The sequence below is a fragment of the Protopterus annectens genome, chromosome 10.part0 (assembly GCF_019279795.1).
Source record: "Protopterus annectens isolate FY-2018-M chromosome 10.part0, PAN1.0, whole genome shotgun sequence".
Classification (NCBI taxonomy): Eukaryota; Metazoa; Chordata; order Ceratodontiformes; family Protopteridae; genus Protopterus; species Protopterus annectens.
The window spans coordinates 1,304,428,130-1,304,447,191 of NC_056744.1; the positions used below are offsets into that span (position 1 = coordinate 1,304,428,130).

Here is a 19,062-nt window from a genome sequence, read left to right on the forward strand (position 1 = left end):
TTAATTGTAACTATAAAGAGGAAAAAAGGTTAGGCAAGATTAGTAAAAATGTGGAGGAAGTGATAGGAGTGCACTGCACTGTGGGGGGTATATGAGTATAGAGGGGGCACGCCAGGTCTACTGTGGTGGGTATATGAGTATAGAGGGGGCACGCCAGGTCTACTGTGGTGGGTATATGAGTATATAGGGGATATTCAAAGTGTACTGTGGTAGGTATATGAGTATAGAGGAGCACTCAAGATGTACTGTGGTGGGTACAGGAGTATAGATTGGGCATTCCAGGTTTATTTTCTTGGGTATATGAGTATAGAGGGGGCACTCTTGGTGTACTGTACTGTACTGGGTATATGAGTATAGAGGGGTACTCTTGGTGTACTGTGATGGGTATATGAGTATAGGGGGTACTCTCAGTGTACTGTACTGGGTATATGTTACAGCAATAGTAAAACAAGATAAATAACCCATGAAAACAAAACACGTAATCACCGCATTTCCAAACAAAATGCATGGACAGAAATACAACACAGATGTAGACTGCTTCTTCTGTATACATTTATAAAAATCTAAATTTTATATACTGGGTATATGAGTATAGAGGGGTACTTTTGGTGTACTGTGATGGGTACATGAGTACAGAGGGGGCAATCTCAGTGTACTGGACTGGGTATATGAGTATAGAAGGGCACTCTCGATGTACAGTGGTGGGTAGAGCATAGAGGGAGCACTGTCAGTGTACTGTGATGGGTATATGAATATAGGAGGAGCACTCTCAGTGGACTGTTGTGTGCATATTCATTTATTTATTTATTTATTTATTGACATTTGTATATTGTGAAAGTGTGGGTCACAACAGTCCATTTTAAGTGGTGGCCTGATGGAAAAAAAGCTCCATTTAACAGAAAAAAAAGTGTTTCAAAAATAATCAACAATATTGTAAGACACAGAGATATAATAAAAGTATATTATAGAGAACAACGAGAACTGTGGTGGGTATATGAGTATGGAGGTGGCACTCCCGGTGTACTGTGGTGGACATATGAGTATAGAGGCACACATCCGGTGTACTGTGGTGGGTATATGAGTATAGAGGTGGCACTCCCGGTGTACTTTTGTGGGTATATGAGTATAGAGGGGACACTGTCTATGTACTTTTGTGGGTATATGAATAGAGAGAGGGCATTCGATGTGTACTTTCCTGAGTATATGAGTATAGCGGGGGCATTCTCAGTGTACTGTGGTGGGTATATGAGCATAGAGGGGTACTCTCGGTGTACTGTGATGGGTATATGAGTATAGAAGAGTTCACTCTCAATGTACTGTGGGAAGTATATTAGTATAGAGGGCCTGACTATCGGTATGCAGCCCTATGAATATATTGGGGCACTTGGTGTACTTTCCTGGGTATATGAGTATAGAGGGGACACTCTCAGTGTATTGTGGTGGGTATATGAGCATAGAGGGATACTGTTTGTGTACCGTGGTGGGTATATGAATATGGGGGGGCTCACTCTCAGTGGACTGTGGTGGGTATATGAGTATAGAGGGCTCACTGTCAGTGTGCATCCCTAAGAATGTGAATTGGAGAGGGCACTATTGTACTGTTTTGGGTTATGAGTATGGAGTGGGCACTCTCAGTGTACTCTGGTGGGTATATGAGTATAGAGGGTGCACTCCTGGTGTACTGTGGTGGGTATATGAGTATATAAGGGCCACTCATGGTGCACTGTGGTGGGTATTTCAGTATAGAGAAGGTATTCTCAGTGTATTATCATAGGTATGAGTATAGAGGGAGCATTCTTAGCATACTCTGGTGAGTATATGAGTAAAGCGGGGCAGTCACAGTGTATTATGGTAGTATGAGTATAGAGAGACCACTTTCTGTTTACTGTGGTGGGCATATGAGCAAAAAGGCTCTCACTCTTAGTGGAGGGGGCACTCTTGGTGTACTTTGGTGGGTACAGGAGTATAGAGGTGGCACTCAGTGTACTTTGATATGGTGTTTGAGCATAGTCTAAATCATACACATTAAACCCAAGAACATAGGAACAATAAAAGATAATCACAGGAACCATAAGCTGTCTAGCCATAAACAAATGTCTTCAGCTTATGTACACATATCCACACCTAAATGTCCTCTCTACCCTTCTTATGGAGAGCCAAGCTTAACAGTCCTGAGCTGAATTTGTGGCTACCCATCCATTCATCAAGATTAGACCTGGAAAGTAGCCATTGTAGTGTTTTGCTTGACCTCTGTTAATATTTTATTCCACACACTAGGAATAAAGTTGGTGAAGAAACTACCTGTATCTTCAGTGAGTCTTGTTTATGTTTTGCAGAAAAGTCCCCACAGAGCAGCTGATAAGTAACAAGAATGTAAGTACAGGCATGCTAATTTCTTGTGGTAGCTTAAGAATTCAAGACTATTGGTTTTCTTATTTAGAAATGCTTTGGGGCCCCTCAAACTGGGCTACATGCTTAGATTTCTACATCCCAAAAGAGACAGTATTAGGTATAATAAGGAGAAGTACCAAGGTCTAACGACCTCTTTCAATACAGTCTAAACACCTTTCACAATGAATTGTTCCAAATATTACTACTGTGGAGACACAATAATCAAATATGAGTGAGTTGTCCACATATGTGCCCAGACCTCTTGTAAGTGTATCTGTCTGAAGGGGAATATCATTTATAACACAAGAAATATAAGTGCTGTTTTTTTTTGTTTTTTGTTTTTTTGTCAGACATTACTCCCACTTTTTGCTTAGATTAAGGAATGAACGTTCTTTGCTATTTTGCCTGGTACTGTAAGAAGATGGAGGAAGGCTGCACAATGCCTAATATTTGGGACAGTTAGTCTTCCTGAAAGTGAAACTGAATTCAGTGTCATGGCTGTATACTGTCCTGCTATAGTTTAAGCTGATTGGGGGGGGGGGGGGTGTCTGGCAAGTGCCTGAAGGAAACATTAGTATGAAATGGGCTTCTGATGAAATCGAACATCAGTGAAAATGACAGATTTGATGAGCTGAATTAATCTGATTATGCATCCATGAAGTCTGTACTTATGAGAATGTCTCCCTGAAAGGGGTTAGGCCTTGGGCTGATGCATCATCTTAATGATGCTCTGTTAATCTAGTACCTTAATATTTTTGTTAAATATATTCTAAAAAGTGAGAGTCTCCTATTATCATCATAATAAGGTACTTTATGGAGGTGATATAAAAAGTGTTTTGTAATGTATGATTTGAAATACATCGATGAGAGACTAACGCATGGGTTTACATCATTATGTTATCGTCAGGCAATGGGATGGCTAATTTGATTGCCTATCTACTAGCATCAGGTCTATAAGAAGGTGGTAGGTGCACTGAATACATTGTTAGAAATATAAAGATTTCGATATTAAGATATATAGAGATATGAAGGTATTGATAATGTTTTAGGATAACTGAAATTTATAATGAGAAGAGATTTTGTTCATCCTTGATGCAGTGAATGGGCTGGACTAAATTTTAATAGGAGTGCTAATAAAAAGCTAAACAAAGAGATTGGCCTGAATCAGTGTAAGTGTTTCATAAACATCATAGATACTAAAAGCCAAGTATAAGTAGCAGCTGTACAATGCATTATAGCTGGGAAAAGGTAAGGTGACAGTTCTGGGGAAGCAGGATGAATGACTGGACTATATGCAAATGTAGGTTTCTATAGTCAGTTAAAAAGAACGCATCCAGATCATTCAGGTGTTCAGCTTTATTCCTCATCAGAACAGGAATAATTATGGACAATTACAGGGTGGATGATAAGTTTTTATATGCAAGTTCCTATCTGAGTAGGTAATAGCATGTACATCCATCCATCTGTCCGTCCATCCACAACCCCGTTTTCTCATGTTTGCACATGGGGTCAGGGCATTACTTCAACAGTGACAATCATCTAGATTAAAAGTTTACACCACAGGGTGGCTAGCCTTGCTGCGGTAATAACAGCTGGATAAAGTTTTTATAACATTAATCTTGAAACTTGATTCTTGAAAGTATAGAATTCCTCGGTATAAAGCTACCGAGGTTAATATTCCCCACTTTCATCTTCCAGACATATCTTTAAAATGATATTTAATTTAATTTATTTATTTATTTGACATTGGTAGACCAGGAATGTCTGACTGAGCTTGTGCCCTTTTTCAGCAGAGGCCCAGGGAGAAAAGCTCCACAAGGTATTACATACACCATAATAATGTTTACAAACAGTATAGTATCCATGAGGTAATATAAACATGCATTATAATGCTTGGATTCCCATTTGCAGCATGAGAATTTAAAATATGTTATTTACAAAAAAGGCAATAAAACAATATGTTAAAGTCATTCATATATCTCCAATACATAAGGAATTTCCCATTTAGAGGGGAAATAATGAAAATTAACTCAGAGTTGAAGATAAGAGTACAGAAAGTACTGTATATCAAATCTTAGTTCTTACAGGCAACAGCATGTACATCAGTAATCGGAAGCAGAGAGGAGTCGATAGATAGAAAAAGGTTAAGTGTCAAGAGAGAAAAAAACAGGAGTGGCTATGGGTAAAAGAGGGAAAACTAGAGATTTTTTTTTTAATTTATGAGTAAGAGAGGAAAGGAGTAGTTGTTTGAATCAAGTGAAATCAGAGAAAGGGGAATAAGCTAAGTGGGGAAAGAAGGGGGGGTAAATATGAGTAGTGGAGAAATTTAGTGAAAAAAGGTATTAGGAGTTAGAGTTCTTGGGCTAGAATTAAGTATGAATTGAGAAGGAGCTTTATGCAGTGGAGGTCTATTGATTAAGTTCATGGTGGCTGTGTACAGGAGCAAGTCCAGGTATTAGTAAAGTGGGCATTTAGGGTGAATTTGAATGGGTGGGGCTGTGTGATAGATCTGATTGTTAAAGGTAGCTTATTCCAGTGGATAGAGGGAACATAGTTGTAGAGGGTTTCACCAATTGATTTTTTAGGTTTACAGATGTCAAGGAGGTTTTGGCTGATGTTTCTAAGTTTTCTGGTTGGGAGGTAGTAATTTAACATGTTGGAAATGTTATGGCAGAAGGAGGGTTTGTACAGGATGGAATGGATAATACGTTGAGAGAAAAGAAGTTGATTGGGGAACTCAAGCCAGTTCAGAATTTTCAAGGCCAGGCAGTGACAGGATTTAGATTGAGTGCTGGCAGCAAATCTAGCTATTTTGTGATATGTATTTTCCATCTTATTCAGTAGTGTTGCCTGTAGATTAGTGAGGATTTGGGAGCCATAGAAGAGACAAGGTAGGAGATAAGCATGAGAGAGTAACCGTCTTGCCTCTGGTGTAACATATATTTTTTTAAAGTACAGTAAGCCAAGCTTTTGGTTAGTACTTTGTCTACAGTAATTTATATGAAGGTTGAACTTTAGTTTATCATCAGTTATGACCCCCAGTAGTTTGGTATGGGATTCAGCATTGATTTGGTGGTGGTGTCTAACGAGGTAATGGTGAAAGTTGAGGTGCTATGATAGAGTGATTTAGACAGAAATAGTAGTCTAGTTTTCTTAGCATTGAGTATTAGTTGATTATTGGTTAGCCAGGTCTCAATATTAGTGAAAGTTTACTGGGTTTTGGAAAGCAAGTCTGAGAAACAATCAGAGGAGGTGATAACTGTAGAATCATTTGCATATTGGATGAGAGTTGAGTTGGGGCAGGATTTATAAAGATTGTTAGTAAAAATGGTGAATAGAAGAGGTCCTAAGATGGAGCTTTGGGACACACCTGTGGTGTTTGGCAGATGGACAGTGTAGAAAGCCATCTAACAGACTTTTGCCTATTGGACAGGTAGCTGCTGAACCAAGAGATAGTTGATGGGGACAGATTAAGTTCTGTTAGTTTAGAAATGAGCAAAGGATGAGACACAGTATTGAATGCCTTAAATAAGTCCAAGAATAGGCAATAGACTAGTCTGTTATTGTTTCTAGATTGCACAACTGAATTGGTAAAATCAATGAGAGCAGTGGAAGTACTATGGTTCGGTTGAAAACCATGCTGAGTGGGTATTAAAAGGTTTTCTAGTAATAGGTGGCAGAGTAAATCTGCATGGACGCATTTTTCCATGATTTTTGAGAGTGGAATAAGAATGCTATAGGCCTAAAATTGGAAATTTCTGTAGATTTTCCTCCATTATGGATGGGGATAGTATAGAATTATTTTGCAGATGGATGGAACAGTAGATTCAGACAGTGAGCAATTTATCAGAAGAGATATGGGATATGCAATGGAACAGATGGATATTTTTAGAAGTATGGTGGCAAGCTGTCAGCAGAAGGAGAGCATGGCTTTAGGTTCTGAAGAAGTTTTTTGATATAAGCAGTTGATATAGGTTGAAGAGAAAATGTGTTATTTTGGGGACTGGGGTGTTTTTCAGCATGAGGGCTAGGTAAATCAGAAGCAAGGGTGATTTAGGAAGAGATCTGGAGCTAGAAGGCAGTAATTTAATGATGGTGTTGATGTAAAAGGAATAGAATGGAATGATATAATCATGTACAATAGCATGAGATGAGCCTGGAAGATGAAAGTGGGGAATATTAACTTTAGCAGCCCTATAGTGAGAAATGCTATAATTTTAAGAATCAAGTTTCAAGATTAATGTTATAAAGACTTTATCCAGTTCAGTACTTTATTACATTGTATTATGAGAATCCTTATTTCACATTTATGATGTTTGAAAGATTATTATTATTATTGTTATTATTTTGAATGGGTGATTAACAAAGATGCTTTGAAAACACCAAAAAGAGAAGGTGAAAAGTAGGGGGCATGCTGCTGTCTTGACTCTAAATGGAGAACACCCCAGTGGGATAACATGGAACTTATCATGCCTCTATACTATGTAAATACAGATGTTGCAGTCAGTCTCTATAGGTATGAGGTAGACCATTTAGAAACATTGACTACTGATATGACACATGGTCAAGATGACTTTCAAAACTGGTGTACTGGCATAGCCAGGAATGTGGAGCAGTGGAGACACAGGTATAAAGACAAAATAGAGGAAGAGGCAACAGCTGTGCCAGTGGGAGGAAATGTATAAATGTGAAAGGCCACCCATCTGTTGTGTCTACCTGCTGCATGTTTTATAAACTGTGTTGTGCATTTAGTCTTTATATTGGCAATATATGAAGTGATGCTCACAGGTCAGTGTGATATCTGGTAGGTGCTGTTGGTGCTGGAAGGGAGAAGGCATAATTTCTGACTGCATATGATGTCCCTTATCAGCCAGACATTTATAGCTTGGCATTAGAAACATTGTTCATGTAGAATGCTTCAAATCATTCTGAGTAGTTAGCAACATAAGAAGGATGCATGCACTTACCTGTAGTTTTTAAGATGAATGTCACAAGGTGTATACATAGCTTGAGCTGGAAAAATCTGCATCTGCTATAGGACACAAGGGATGTTGATAATAACGCAGGCACACAGCTATAGCTACATGGATTAATATTACCAGTAAGGGCACACACGGTGGAGCTGAAGGCATCCCTATGTGGTATGGCATGCATGGGTCACTAATGGACATAACTATATCTGAAAGGGGGCTACTGTTGCCATAGTAGAGAGTACTGTGTTCATGCATTCAATAGCACCACTGTTAATTTCCATCATAGTTTCACTGCAGCATACAGACAGTAGTGACATTGGTGGTTTGGGTTTACTAATGGGGGGGTGCCAACTGCTTGATCAGTTTTCACTGATTCCTGGCAAGCTGCAGACAGGGCCTGTATATTGTTAGATATATAGGCTAATAATATTGTACCTGTATATGCAGGGTCCCTGTCAGATGAACGAAAATTTAAAATCTTGAGCGCTGAAAACATCGAAAATGCAGTATATTGGTGTGTTTTGTGAGATCGCAAAACAGTGAAGATCAGTAAATTTGCCCTTTCCTCACTGTAGTGCGATCTTGGAGTTGGTATATATAATTAGCGTGGGGGGTGGGGGGCACAGCCCCCTACAATAAAGGTTTCGATATTATGGAATTTCGGTGTTTCTAGCGCTCGAGATTTTAATCGTTCGTTGTTATGACATAGACCCTATATGCATGTGTGAGCTGTGGAGTGTACATCTTTATGGCCATATAATTATGATCCACTTTCCTTTGCAGCACATGCAGAGTGAGTGGAGCACCACACAGCCCACCACAGGAGAAAACGACTGTTGGCAGCTCAGCATGGTAAGTGACCTCCTTGTCATTACTCTTCCTATACTGAGTTATTGGTATCTGTTGCAGTATACCTTGATTGGCATCTTCCCATTGTGTAACACCACTGCAAGGACAGAAATATCTTTGATGCTACCATGGACCCAGAGGAGCTTTGTCCCACTGGAGTAGACATGATCCATGACCCATCAGACAGAGGCTACAGCCATGTGGGCACTCCTCTGCAAGTCTTGATAGAAGCAGGCATGGAGCAGGTGCTGCAGCATGGCTAGAATGGATAGACCTACTCTCAGGTCACATCACAGTGGCGCAAAACCACAGAGCAGGTTGATGGAGCAACTGGGCATGGTGCAGCTGGTGGTGCTGGCCATCAGCAGAGCACATTGCACCCCAAACTTCATGAGCAAGAAAGTGTCATCAGCATCCTGTCCCCATCCAACCATCTGTGCCAATAATTGCTATATATATATATATATATATATATATATATATATATATATATATATATATATATATATATATACACACACACATATGTAAAGTGTGTATATGTTTAATTGTGTTTTTCAGTAAACCTAAGTATGCCCAAACTGTGTATGTCTAAATATGTCCACTTGTTTGCCTTCTTCGTGATCTGTATGCCTGCATGTATTCTGGGGCAATGTGCATGTTTTAGACATATTACTGCCATATGTCACCTGCATAGTTGTGCTTGATAAAATGCTTTTATTCTCTACAGGTTCTGTTTGTCAGTGTCACACACATTTCAACCATTGCTGCTCTTTAGAAATTGAAGTACACATCTGTATCCTGCACAACCTTACGTGTGTGCCCTCCATCCTTGATTGTGCAATCCAGTTAGGAATTGCAGTGGAAGACAAGAACATAGTTTGTCATTTGCTCCTGTGTGCTGAGATTTACTACGACACTAACTGAGTAGAACCAATCCTTATTTACTGCCATATGAGTCATTCATTTTCATTTTCTACTCCTTCATTTATTTATTTATTTTACATTTGTTGACCAGGATAGTCCAACTGGATATATGTCCGTTTTCAGCAGAGGCCCGGGGAGAAAAGCTCCAAGATAATAATACACATTGAACATTTAGTAAATACTAGTTTCAAGCAGATTACAGTCATAAGCAATACCAGCATTTAGCACATATAGTACTAACTTATTATAAAACACTACAAAACATAACATTATTTTCAGAGTTATATGTACATAAATTTACATTCAGGTTTAAGACATACTGAGCAGCAGTTATACAATTGACCCTTCCTGAAATGGAGTGGTAGAAAAAAGTTAGAAGTGGTTGAAGGTAAGGCACCTAAGAAATAGAGAGGTCACTAGTCGGGGTTAGTGCCAGGATATAACCAATGAAGTTTGAAGTATTTCTTGAGTTTGTTTTTGAAATGAGTTAGTGAGGGTTCTAGGGTCAAGTCAGCTGGGAGTCTGTTCCATGTTTTTCCAACAGAGTTGGCAAACAGAGAGTCCCCAGCTGAGTAGCTGGATTTGTATGTTTGAACTAGGAGTCTAGTGGATGATCGCAGTGGCCAGGTGCTGGTGTAGGGGCTGATAATATTTTTTAGTGCAGGTGTATTTTCTGGTTGGTAAAGGACTTTATGTGCCACTATTAGCTGGTTGAACTGCAGTAGGCTTGGCAGTTCAAGCCATCCTAGGCGATTTAGGTTGTGACAGTGGTGTGTCCGGTAGGCTGTGCCAGTAGCAAATCTGGCAATGTGGCTATAGCAGGATGATAGTTTATTAAGATCTGTTTTGTTTAATTTGGAGAATAGTGGTGAGGCGTAGAGAAGAGTTGATAGTAGATGGGTTCGGGCAATTGCAGTTCTAGCAAGTGGGGTAAGGAAAGGTTTGATTCTGTAAAGAGAGCCAAGTTTTTTATTAATGATTTTGATAGTTTGACTGATATGTGCATAAAACTTCAGCTTGTTATCAGCTATGACACCCAGTAATTTAGTTTGGGCTTCTGGGGAGATGATAGTGCCATTGTTAGCGATTATGTTGAAGGATGGCAGGGGGGGTCCTGCATGTGGCGGAGAAGAGGAACAGCTTAGTTTTGTTGGGGTTTAGGATTAGATGTTGATTGGAGAGCCATTTTTCCACTGTATTGAAGGTATTCTGGGTTAATGTGAATAAAGTTGCTGGTGAGGTGTAAGAACAAATCAAGATGGAGTCATCCACATATTGAATGCAGGTAGCATCTGGGATGAGTGAATGAAGGTCGTTGATAAATATGGAGAAAAGAAGGGGTCCTAGTATCGAGCCCTGGGGGACTCCTAATGTGATGGGTAGGCAAGATGATAGCTTGTCCTGCGTTCTGCCTGCCCTGCAGGTAGGATTGAAACTATTGGAGTGCATGGTTGTTCAAGGAGAAGGCCTTCAAGGTATTTATAAGCATTTTGTGGTCAACCATGTCAAAAGCCTGAGATAGATCTAGAAAGGGTGCTGAGGATAGTTTGTTATTATTGCAGTTGTGGTTAATGATGTTAGAGAAAGAGAGGAGGGCAGAAATAGTTCTGTGGTGTGGCTTAAAGCCATGCTGAAATTTAGACAACAGCTTGTTCTGTGTGAGGCAGTGCATGAGCTGTATGTGTACACACTTCTCCATAATTTTAGCTAGAGGTGACAGAATAGCTATGGGTCTAAAGTTTGACAGTTCAGTGGAACTGCCTCCTTTATGGAGAGGCAATGGGAGATTTTCCATATAGTGGGTACAGTAGCTTCAGATATAGCACTGTTGATCAAGATTGAGATGGGGTATGCTATGGTGTCAGCAGCCTTTTGCAGATAGTCTGCTGGGAGGAGGTCAGCAGCCAGGGTAGTGGGTCTTAGTTTCTTAAGTAGGGCATGAATAAGTTGAGGAGGAACAGGCTGGAAGGTAAAGTATGTTTGGGTACTGTGTGTGGCTGCATTAGAATTAGAGCCATTGGGAGAGAGTTGGTGGACTAGAGACTGGATAGTCTCTGAAGAAGCTGTTTAAGTTACTAGCAATGTCTATGGGGATTTTTGTTGGGAAGCTGAGGGGGTGGAGTGGTGGTTTGGCCTGGGTGAGGTAGTTTGTTTATTCCTGCCCAGAACATTTGAGGTTTGTTTTGGTGTTTTTGCAGTAGATGGTAGTAGTGGTTCGTTTTGTCTAAGGTTATGGATTTTTGGTGTCATTCCTTAGCTGTCTAAAACTTAGTTGATCAAGTGAGGCTTTTGTTTTTTGGTAGGTGGCCCATGCTTTCTTTCTGAGTGAAATTTTGGTTTTGTTATCTTTAGAAAGCCATGGTGCAATATTAACTTTGGTTCTAATAAAGCAGCTGGTAGCATGGGAGTTAAGAATAGCAAGGAATTTGGTGTTAAAGTATGATACTGCTTCATCTAGCAGGAGACTTTTTAGTACTGACCAGTTACATCCCTTAAGTTCATTTTGAAACTTGGTGAGAATAAAATTCTTGTTGTTTTTTAATGTTCTATAGGTGGATTGGTAGGAGCAGTCTACTTTGAGCTTAATTACATAGGTAAGACAGTGGTCACTTAGGTCATCAGGCAAAGTGCCTGATTTATAGGATTGAAGATAGGTATTGACGAGTATCCAGTTTAGGATACTGTCCTTGTTATTGAGTTTTCCTGTCCTGGTGGGGGAGGTTATGATGTGAGTAAATCCATAGAGGTTTATGTGGGTCGTGGGGGTTTTACAAGAGCAAGTGTTCCAGTCAATGTTGAAATCTCCAAGAACAATTGTTTCTTGGGGGTAGTTATTAGATAACCAATATAAGAAGTCTTCTAAGGTTTCTGTGTTCCTCCCTGGGGCAATGTAGACAGAGACAATGTTTACATTTTTGTTTTTATTAATTTGTAGTTTTGAGATAAGAATTTCAGCATTATTGAACTGGGGTGGTTGTTGGGTGTCTATGCAGATAGGGTAGACTTGTAAACTATGGCTACCCCACCACCCTTTCTGATGGTACAGTCTAGTCGAAACATACTGTATCCTGGTGGGAGAATCTCATGGTCCTTGGTGGCAGGCTTTAGCCACGTTTATGTTACGCATAATATATCTGGGGAATGAACAGCTAAGAGGGCATGCAGGTGCTGAGTTTTGTTATTTATGCTCCTAATGTTTAGATGGCAGGCCAGCAGTGAGTTATTAGGTCTATTTGTTGGAGCTATGGTGGTAGGGGATATAGTAGGGGGATTAGGGCCAATAGGTGGGGATGGACCAGGGTTTAAGTGGATGTCGCCATCCTTTGTGAGGTTGTAGTGTATCCTGAGTATGAGTTTTAAGATTTTGTATAAAGTTTTGTAATAGTGTCTAGTTTTATGACTAATGCAACTAGGTCTAGTAAGATGGTAGTATTTAGGGGTTAAGGAGGCAAGCATGAGGGAGGTGAGTAAGGGTGCATTATTATCTGTTGTAGATGGGATGGATGTTTGGAATTTAGGGTAGTGGAAACCTGGGTGACCCTGACATTCGTAGGCAGTTAGAAGATATGGGATGAGTAAAAGGGGTAGAAGTAGAGTTAATAAGACTATTTTCAGTGATAGCATACCTACTGAATGAGACTTGAAACTTAGAGAAAAGGGATAGTAGAGTTGGAGGACTGGTGGTATCAGGTTGAGGGTGGTGCTATTGAGTGACTAGTTGTTACAGATTGGTTTAAAAAAGTGGGGTGTGGTCTAGTACCAATAAATGTAGCAGCACCAGGGGAGGGAGATATTTGGGGGCAGAGTGGGGTAAATAAACACCTGCCAGATTTTAAAGATATACCAGTAAAACTAAATCAATCGTTCACAATTGTACAACTGGAAAATTGTTAGTAAAAGCAATTCAGGTATAGCTAGCACAAGTTATTCAGGTCATAAAAACACTTTTTCAATGTGTGTGTGCAATTTAAACATTAAAAACATATGCAGCAAGTAGTAGCTCTGATTATGCACTTTCTCTAGGTACAGGTTCAGTTTAAACACAAATATTACCACAGAAATTCAGTTTACTTTTTTTACAATTCTTTACTTTTTAAGTGCTTCACATCTTTAACATGCATCACACCTCTTAAGCTGCAGACATTGAAAAGAGGAAAAAATAGGAGCATCCATCTAAAAATCTGGACATGTAATTAGTATAAACTTTGATTGCCAAATAGCACATAACTCTTTTGCTTCCAGTAGGAATCCATGATACAACTCCGAAACACATTTAAAAGCAGAGAGCGACAAAAATGATGTAAAAATAGAAGTACATCATCAAAGGGACACATAAAATTAAGGAACTGTATTGCAAAATTCTACCACACCAAGTCACTGATTTTTGCTTCAGAAAAAGCGAGTTGTAAGATATGTGTCCTCTTTCTTTAAACTATTTTTGTCAATAGTATAGTGTTTATGTAGTCTGGCAGTTGGTGCAGAGGTTAATGTTGTGAACTGGAGTTCCTTTGATACAGGGCTTGATTCTCTTAGCCCACATTTGCTTACTGTATGACATTTTGCAAGGCACTTAAAAAAAACAGTTCACCCCTAAAAAGGGACTGAGTGCCCAGCAAGCCTACCTGGTTTCTAGAATTAATATCATCTTTGGGTTTTATGTGTGCATGCAAGAGTGTGTGTGTATGTGTGTGAGATCACCATAGTAGGATCCCTTTGGGTATTATGTCTTTGCTGAAATACAAGTATCTGTCATGCTTTAGTTCTTATTGTGTAGTGCAAACGGGTAAATTGTGGATGGCATTTACTAGACAGATGTAAACACTCTGACTTTACTGCAGTGCACAGGCAAAGGGGGAGATACACTTATTTTGCATTTTCATTTCAGCTATCCTCACCCTAAGGAGAGCATATCAATTTACTGGCAGAGGTGCCTGAAGCACACATAGGATACATTTTGCTCAATGCACCAGTGACTTGCTCAGTAGTGAGGCCTTCTGATGAGGATCCATACATCCTTACCTCTGTCTGGTTTCTCAGCCAGAATAACACAAAAAGATATAGATTCATTTGACATATACCCACAGATGAAACTAGTAATGAAGGAGGAATACAGATTCGTCCCAGACAAAGAAAGATGTGTAGAATGTCTAAAAGTTTAGATTAAAATGTAGCCAGTGAGACCGGATTACTCCTACATTATTAACAAGGGTTTACTACTCAAAGAATGATGAGCAAGATTATAGATTCAAAGACTGCATAACAAAATGTATGGTCTACTGATCTTCAAGAAGCCTGATTGCTGTGATCCCATGCTAGCATTTCTCAGCCTTCATATATAAGTATTTTTTATTTTTTGTTTTTTGGAACTGATTGGTAAACTGCATTCTTTAACTTTTGTAAGAAGCGATTCCTAAGTCAGGAAACCTATTATGTATTGTATTTGTCTCTTTTTTAGTGTTAGCACTATTTTAGTAAAATATTACTGGCCCTCATATTAGTTTTTGATGTTATATGTTCCAGATATAAACTTTAAAGTTTGAGAACAAAACTGAAATTGTCCCACCTCAGTCTATAAGCTACTTAAACTTTTGACAGTCCCTCTATTCTTTCTGAGGAGGTCATGTTTTCTAATGTGAGTATTTTCTTTGTTAATCCTTCTGCCTATTCCATCTAAATTACACAACTAGCTTTGAAACTGTAAAATGCAGTATCATATTCAACAAAGGAGTAAATCAATGTGCTGCTTAGGGAGACAATGCCCTTGTTTTAAATTGACAAGACTTTAAATATTATAGGGAAAATATTTTGACTAGTATCAGACTACTATTCAATTATTATTGAGTGCCAGGTAGCACTGAGGGCTAAGGCTGTGGGCTGTTGATAAGCTGCTTCCTGTTATCCAGGGTTTGGTTCTCTCAGCTTCCAATTGCCTGTGTAATTCATTTAACCAAAAATCAACAGCAGTTGAGTGAAAAAAACCTTTATCAACTGCTGTTGATTTTTGGACTTATACCCTTGATATCAGTGCTTTGTTACAGCTGTAATTCATTTAACCAGACAGTACTTCCAAGCCAAGCCTTATGAATATGAATTAATGTTCTGTTCCAGTTAGCATACAATTTAGGACCACACTTTATCTAATGCCCCAAGGTCTTATTAGATATATAGTTTTAAGCAGTTCCCCCTCTGTACTGCAGCTGTGCTATTTTCTTTTCCTGAAACTTGAATACAACACATTTCTCAATAACGAAGTAGTGGTTATTGATGATGTATCAGCAGTATGTTTTATCTAACTCTATATGTAGTCCCTCTGTAACTGTAGAAAAAGTGAATATGCTAACAAATTTGTAGCCACCTGCATATTTAGTTATCCATTATTGCTTCTCCACCATGAGATCAGATATAAGATCCCCAAAACAGTAGGCCCATACAGTCTTACAAAGTACCAGTAGTCTCTTGGCAAAGTCTGACTGAACCCAGCCATCACAGACTTCCCATGATGTTTTACTTAACTGGTGACTGATCCTTGAGAAATACATTAAATTTTCTAGTAGCATACTAATCTTGTCAATAATACATTCCCATGCTATATCAGCCAAGTCTCAGTAACCAGTATCTACTACAAGTCTTTTATCTACAGTAGTTGTAAGCTCCTAAAACTGGTTCTACACTCATTACACAGGGTTTTCCACCACGTCAAGCAGGAGTAGCAAATACAAGCTATTGCTTTGAAATCTCTTAGTTGCTGTTACTTCACAGCTTTTTATATATAGCTATCAGGCTCTGAAACAAAGTATCATCTGTACATTAGGCCCACTCTTTACTTGTCATCATAGTTCTAGAATGTAGCTTGTTAAGAGTTTGTTAGTAATAATCATGAAAAGTTTAATCAGGTGACCACTGACCCTGTGCATACTATTCTCAAGACCTACAAAGCTAGTCCCACAAAGCTAGTGCTTTTACTTTTGTTTGGGGCTGTTAAAATCATATCTCCTTAAATACAATGTGGGATGGTCACATTGTTCAAATAGGTGTGTACTAGGCTAATGGCTCTGGAGCCTTTACAAGCCTAGCCCATAGGATTACCCTGGCATTGTGCCACCTAGCCATAGTTCCCAGTGCCTCTGTCGAGTAAAGCCACTGGAGTGATCCCGGGGTGAATTTTCTATTTCCCATCCACTCATCCATTATTTCTTTAGTGATGGACATTATTGTGATTCTTTTAATAGCAGTCAAGACTAGTTTCTTTGAGTTTCCTAATATAATTGTAGAAAGTCTTTTTACTGCCTTTAACCTTGGTGACTAGTTTCTCACTTTGATCCTAATATTTCTATGTTATTAGTTAGCTGTTTTGGGGTTATGGTTATTGGACATGTATTCTCATGGTTTGAATTCCTAAAATACATTCAGCACCTATTTTTTTTATAAATTTTTTAGTTGATTTATAATTTCACAATATGATGTTACTTTTATTTATTATTGTTATTGCGATTATTACTAGTATTATTATTATTATTATTATTATTATTATTATTATTATTCCGAGGAACATCAAGACATAAGAACAGTATAGCGATTGCTTGCAGTTTCTGCCACTATAACGGTAGCATATGAATGTCAGGTGTAGAAGAACATAGTATGCAGGATGGGTGCATTTAAAATGAAATAATATCATTGTTATCATATATAACTTACTTACTAACAGGGACAATGCACAAAATGAGGTAAGTATATTTTACATAATTCACCACTAAAACAGTAACAAAATAGCACACACATTAATTGAGGAGTGTGTTAGCTGCAGAGTTCTGTCTATTATTGTCTCTAACAAAGTCACTGGTATGGGATACTGAGCTTATTTTAGTTAGTTAGTTAGTTAGTTAGTTAGTTAGTTAGTTAGTTAGTTAGTTAGTTAGTTAGTTTATCATTTGTTGACTGGGTTTGTCTGACTGAGAGTGAGCCCTTTTTTAGCAGAGGCCCAGGGAGAAAAACTCCATACATTAGTTTAAAAGAGCAAAACTCACAAGTAGTACAATTGAGGGTGAGATGCCAATACAGTCACAAGTGAAATACATAAGTACATAATCATATTGGCAATATAGTTAATGGAGGTAATCATATGTGTCAAATATAGTATATACAAAATGAATTCAGTACATTCTTAGGTGAAAGGTGATGATTTGAGAAGAGGGGTGAAGGCAGTGAGCAGGGGGAGAGAAAGTTTGAGTTATTTGCACTTCAGTGGAAGATAAACCCTTCCTGTTGTGTAATAAAAGAAGATTTACAAGTACATTTTTAAATGCTTCCCATCTGGCAGGATTACCTACAAGTGGTAGAAGTACAGTCTTTCAACTCATCATATTTCAAAAGATGAAGACTGAAAATGGTGAGTTAAACTTTAATAAAACACAAATTTTTGCAGGAGGGCAACCTCCTCCAACCTCTCCATGTAGGGGACTCTGAAACCATAACCTTAAAATATATATACCAAAATTCAGAGTTACACCACAGTGGAGAAAAGGGCAAAATCTCCAAAAAAGTCCTCTGCTGGCCCACACAATACAATACTTTGCAGTGAAACTCACTGTTACATTTAATATTTCTGCTAAAGTTCCCAGAGAGATCACTCATAGGTAAGTACAGGATTACAGAATGAGTTTTTCACTACCCTAGTTAAACACAATCAGCAAACCAGAATGCCATGGAGAAAATGAAAAGAAGTATGGATGCAGATGTCATCACTCAGATTAACAATTTATTTCAACTTCTCAACATGGAAAATGCAACAAGAAAATGAGAAACCCATGGTGTCATTGTGGCAAAGTTCACCTCTTCCACAACTCAGGGAAACAATGAGGTGTGGTTGGGGAATGTACCATGGCAGAAGTAATTCTAATGGAAGAAAACCTACATTTAAAAACTCATTGTTTTCATTAGTCTACATCTGCATTGAATTGCAGTTCAATAATTCAATTACTGAGCCAAAAAATGTTCAAATAAGTTAATTCAAAGTTATTCAAGCTGTTTGCAGATGCCATTATCATCTCTGAGTATATCTTCATCAACCATCAATGAAAAGATGGCTTCTAACCTCAGAAAAAGGACAAGTCTCACACTCTTACTTAAACGTGATGGAAAGAACACTACCATGAGTACTAATCCATCTCACTCATTAGCTTCTTAGCTAAGTTACTTGAAAGGTGAAGTCATAAGCAACTCATCACTTTTCAGGCAGAAAACAGCAATGCTGCATGTTTTTCACCACTCTATATCACAGAAGCAGCTCTACTATACATTCCAGAATACCATCAAGCCAACCTAAACCAAAGTATTATCACAATAACTTTTTTTTGCTACATTTGTGTAGTGGTTGGTGTTGTAAACAATAACACACTTCTCAGAAGATTACAATTCACTACCTTGGTATGAATGCTGCCTTGATGACAGAACATTGTCAGTCAGCAGTCCACTGGGATGACACCTATTATAATCGTTCACCTATCCTGAATGGTAAACCACAAAGCTCGGTACTCTGCTCCTTGCATTTTGTAGCTTTTGCAAATATTACAGAAAAGCATCATGGCACTTCCATAGTTGTACAATATACAAATGACTCTAAATTACCAGTCTCTGCTCCTGCAGTAAAGACAAAACAGAACAACTATATCATTTAATGTCCTAGAAACCTATCTGCTTAACTTAGGCCTTCTATGTCTGCAAAACCAAGACTACACACTTCTCCCCATCAGACATCAATGTCCATACTTCTTTATAGCACAAAACAACCACAAAGTAGAAATCACTACAGCCACCAAAGCTCGTGATTTCAAATTAGACTTTTTACTAAAGTGTGAGTCCTAACTCAGTAAAAAAAAATCAAACTCTGCATGCATTACAGAAGTAATCAATACATTGCCACCAC

At 38.5% G+C, this 19,062-nt stretch overlaps 1 protein-coding gene across 8 annotated transcripts in view; it reads left to right on the top strand.

The window, feature by feature from the left end:
• The window catches only part of ELAVL4 (ELAV like RNA binding protein 4), a 731,770-nt gene that overhangs the window by 339,849 nt on the left and 372,859 nt on the right, over window positions 1-19,062 (top strand). For 5 of the 8 annotated variants that reach the window (XM_044085981.1, XM_044085982.1, XM_044085984.1 and 2 more), the window contains one exon: window positions 8,148-8,216. The exons of the other annotated variants lie outside the window; for them this stretch is intronic. In XM_044085981.1, coding sequence (XP_043941916.1) covers window positions 8,148-8,216 — 69 coding nt within the window. The remainder of the gene's footprint in view (window positions 1-8,147; window positions 8,217-19,062) is intronic. 8 annotated transcript variants of the gene reach the window in all.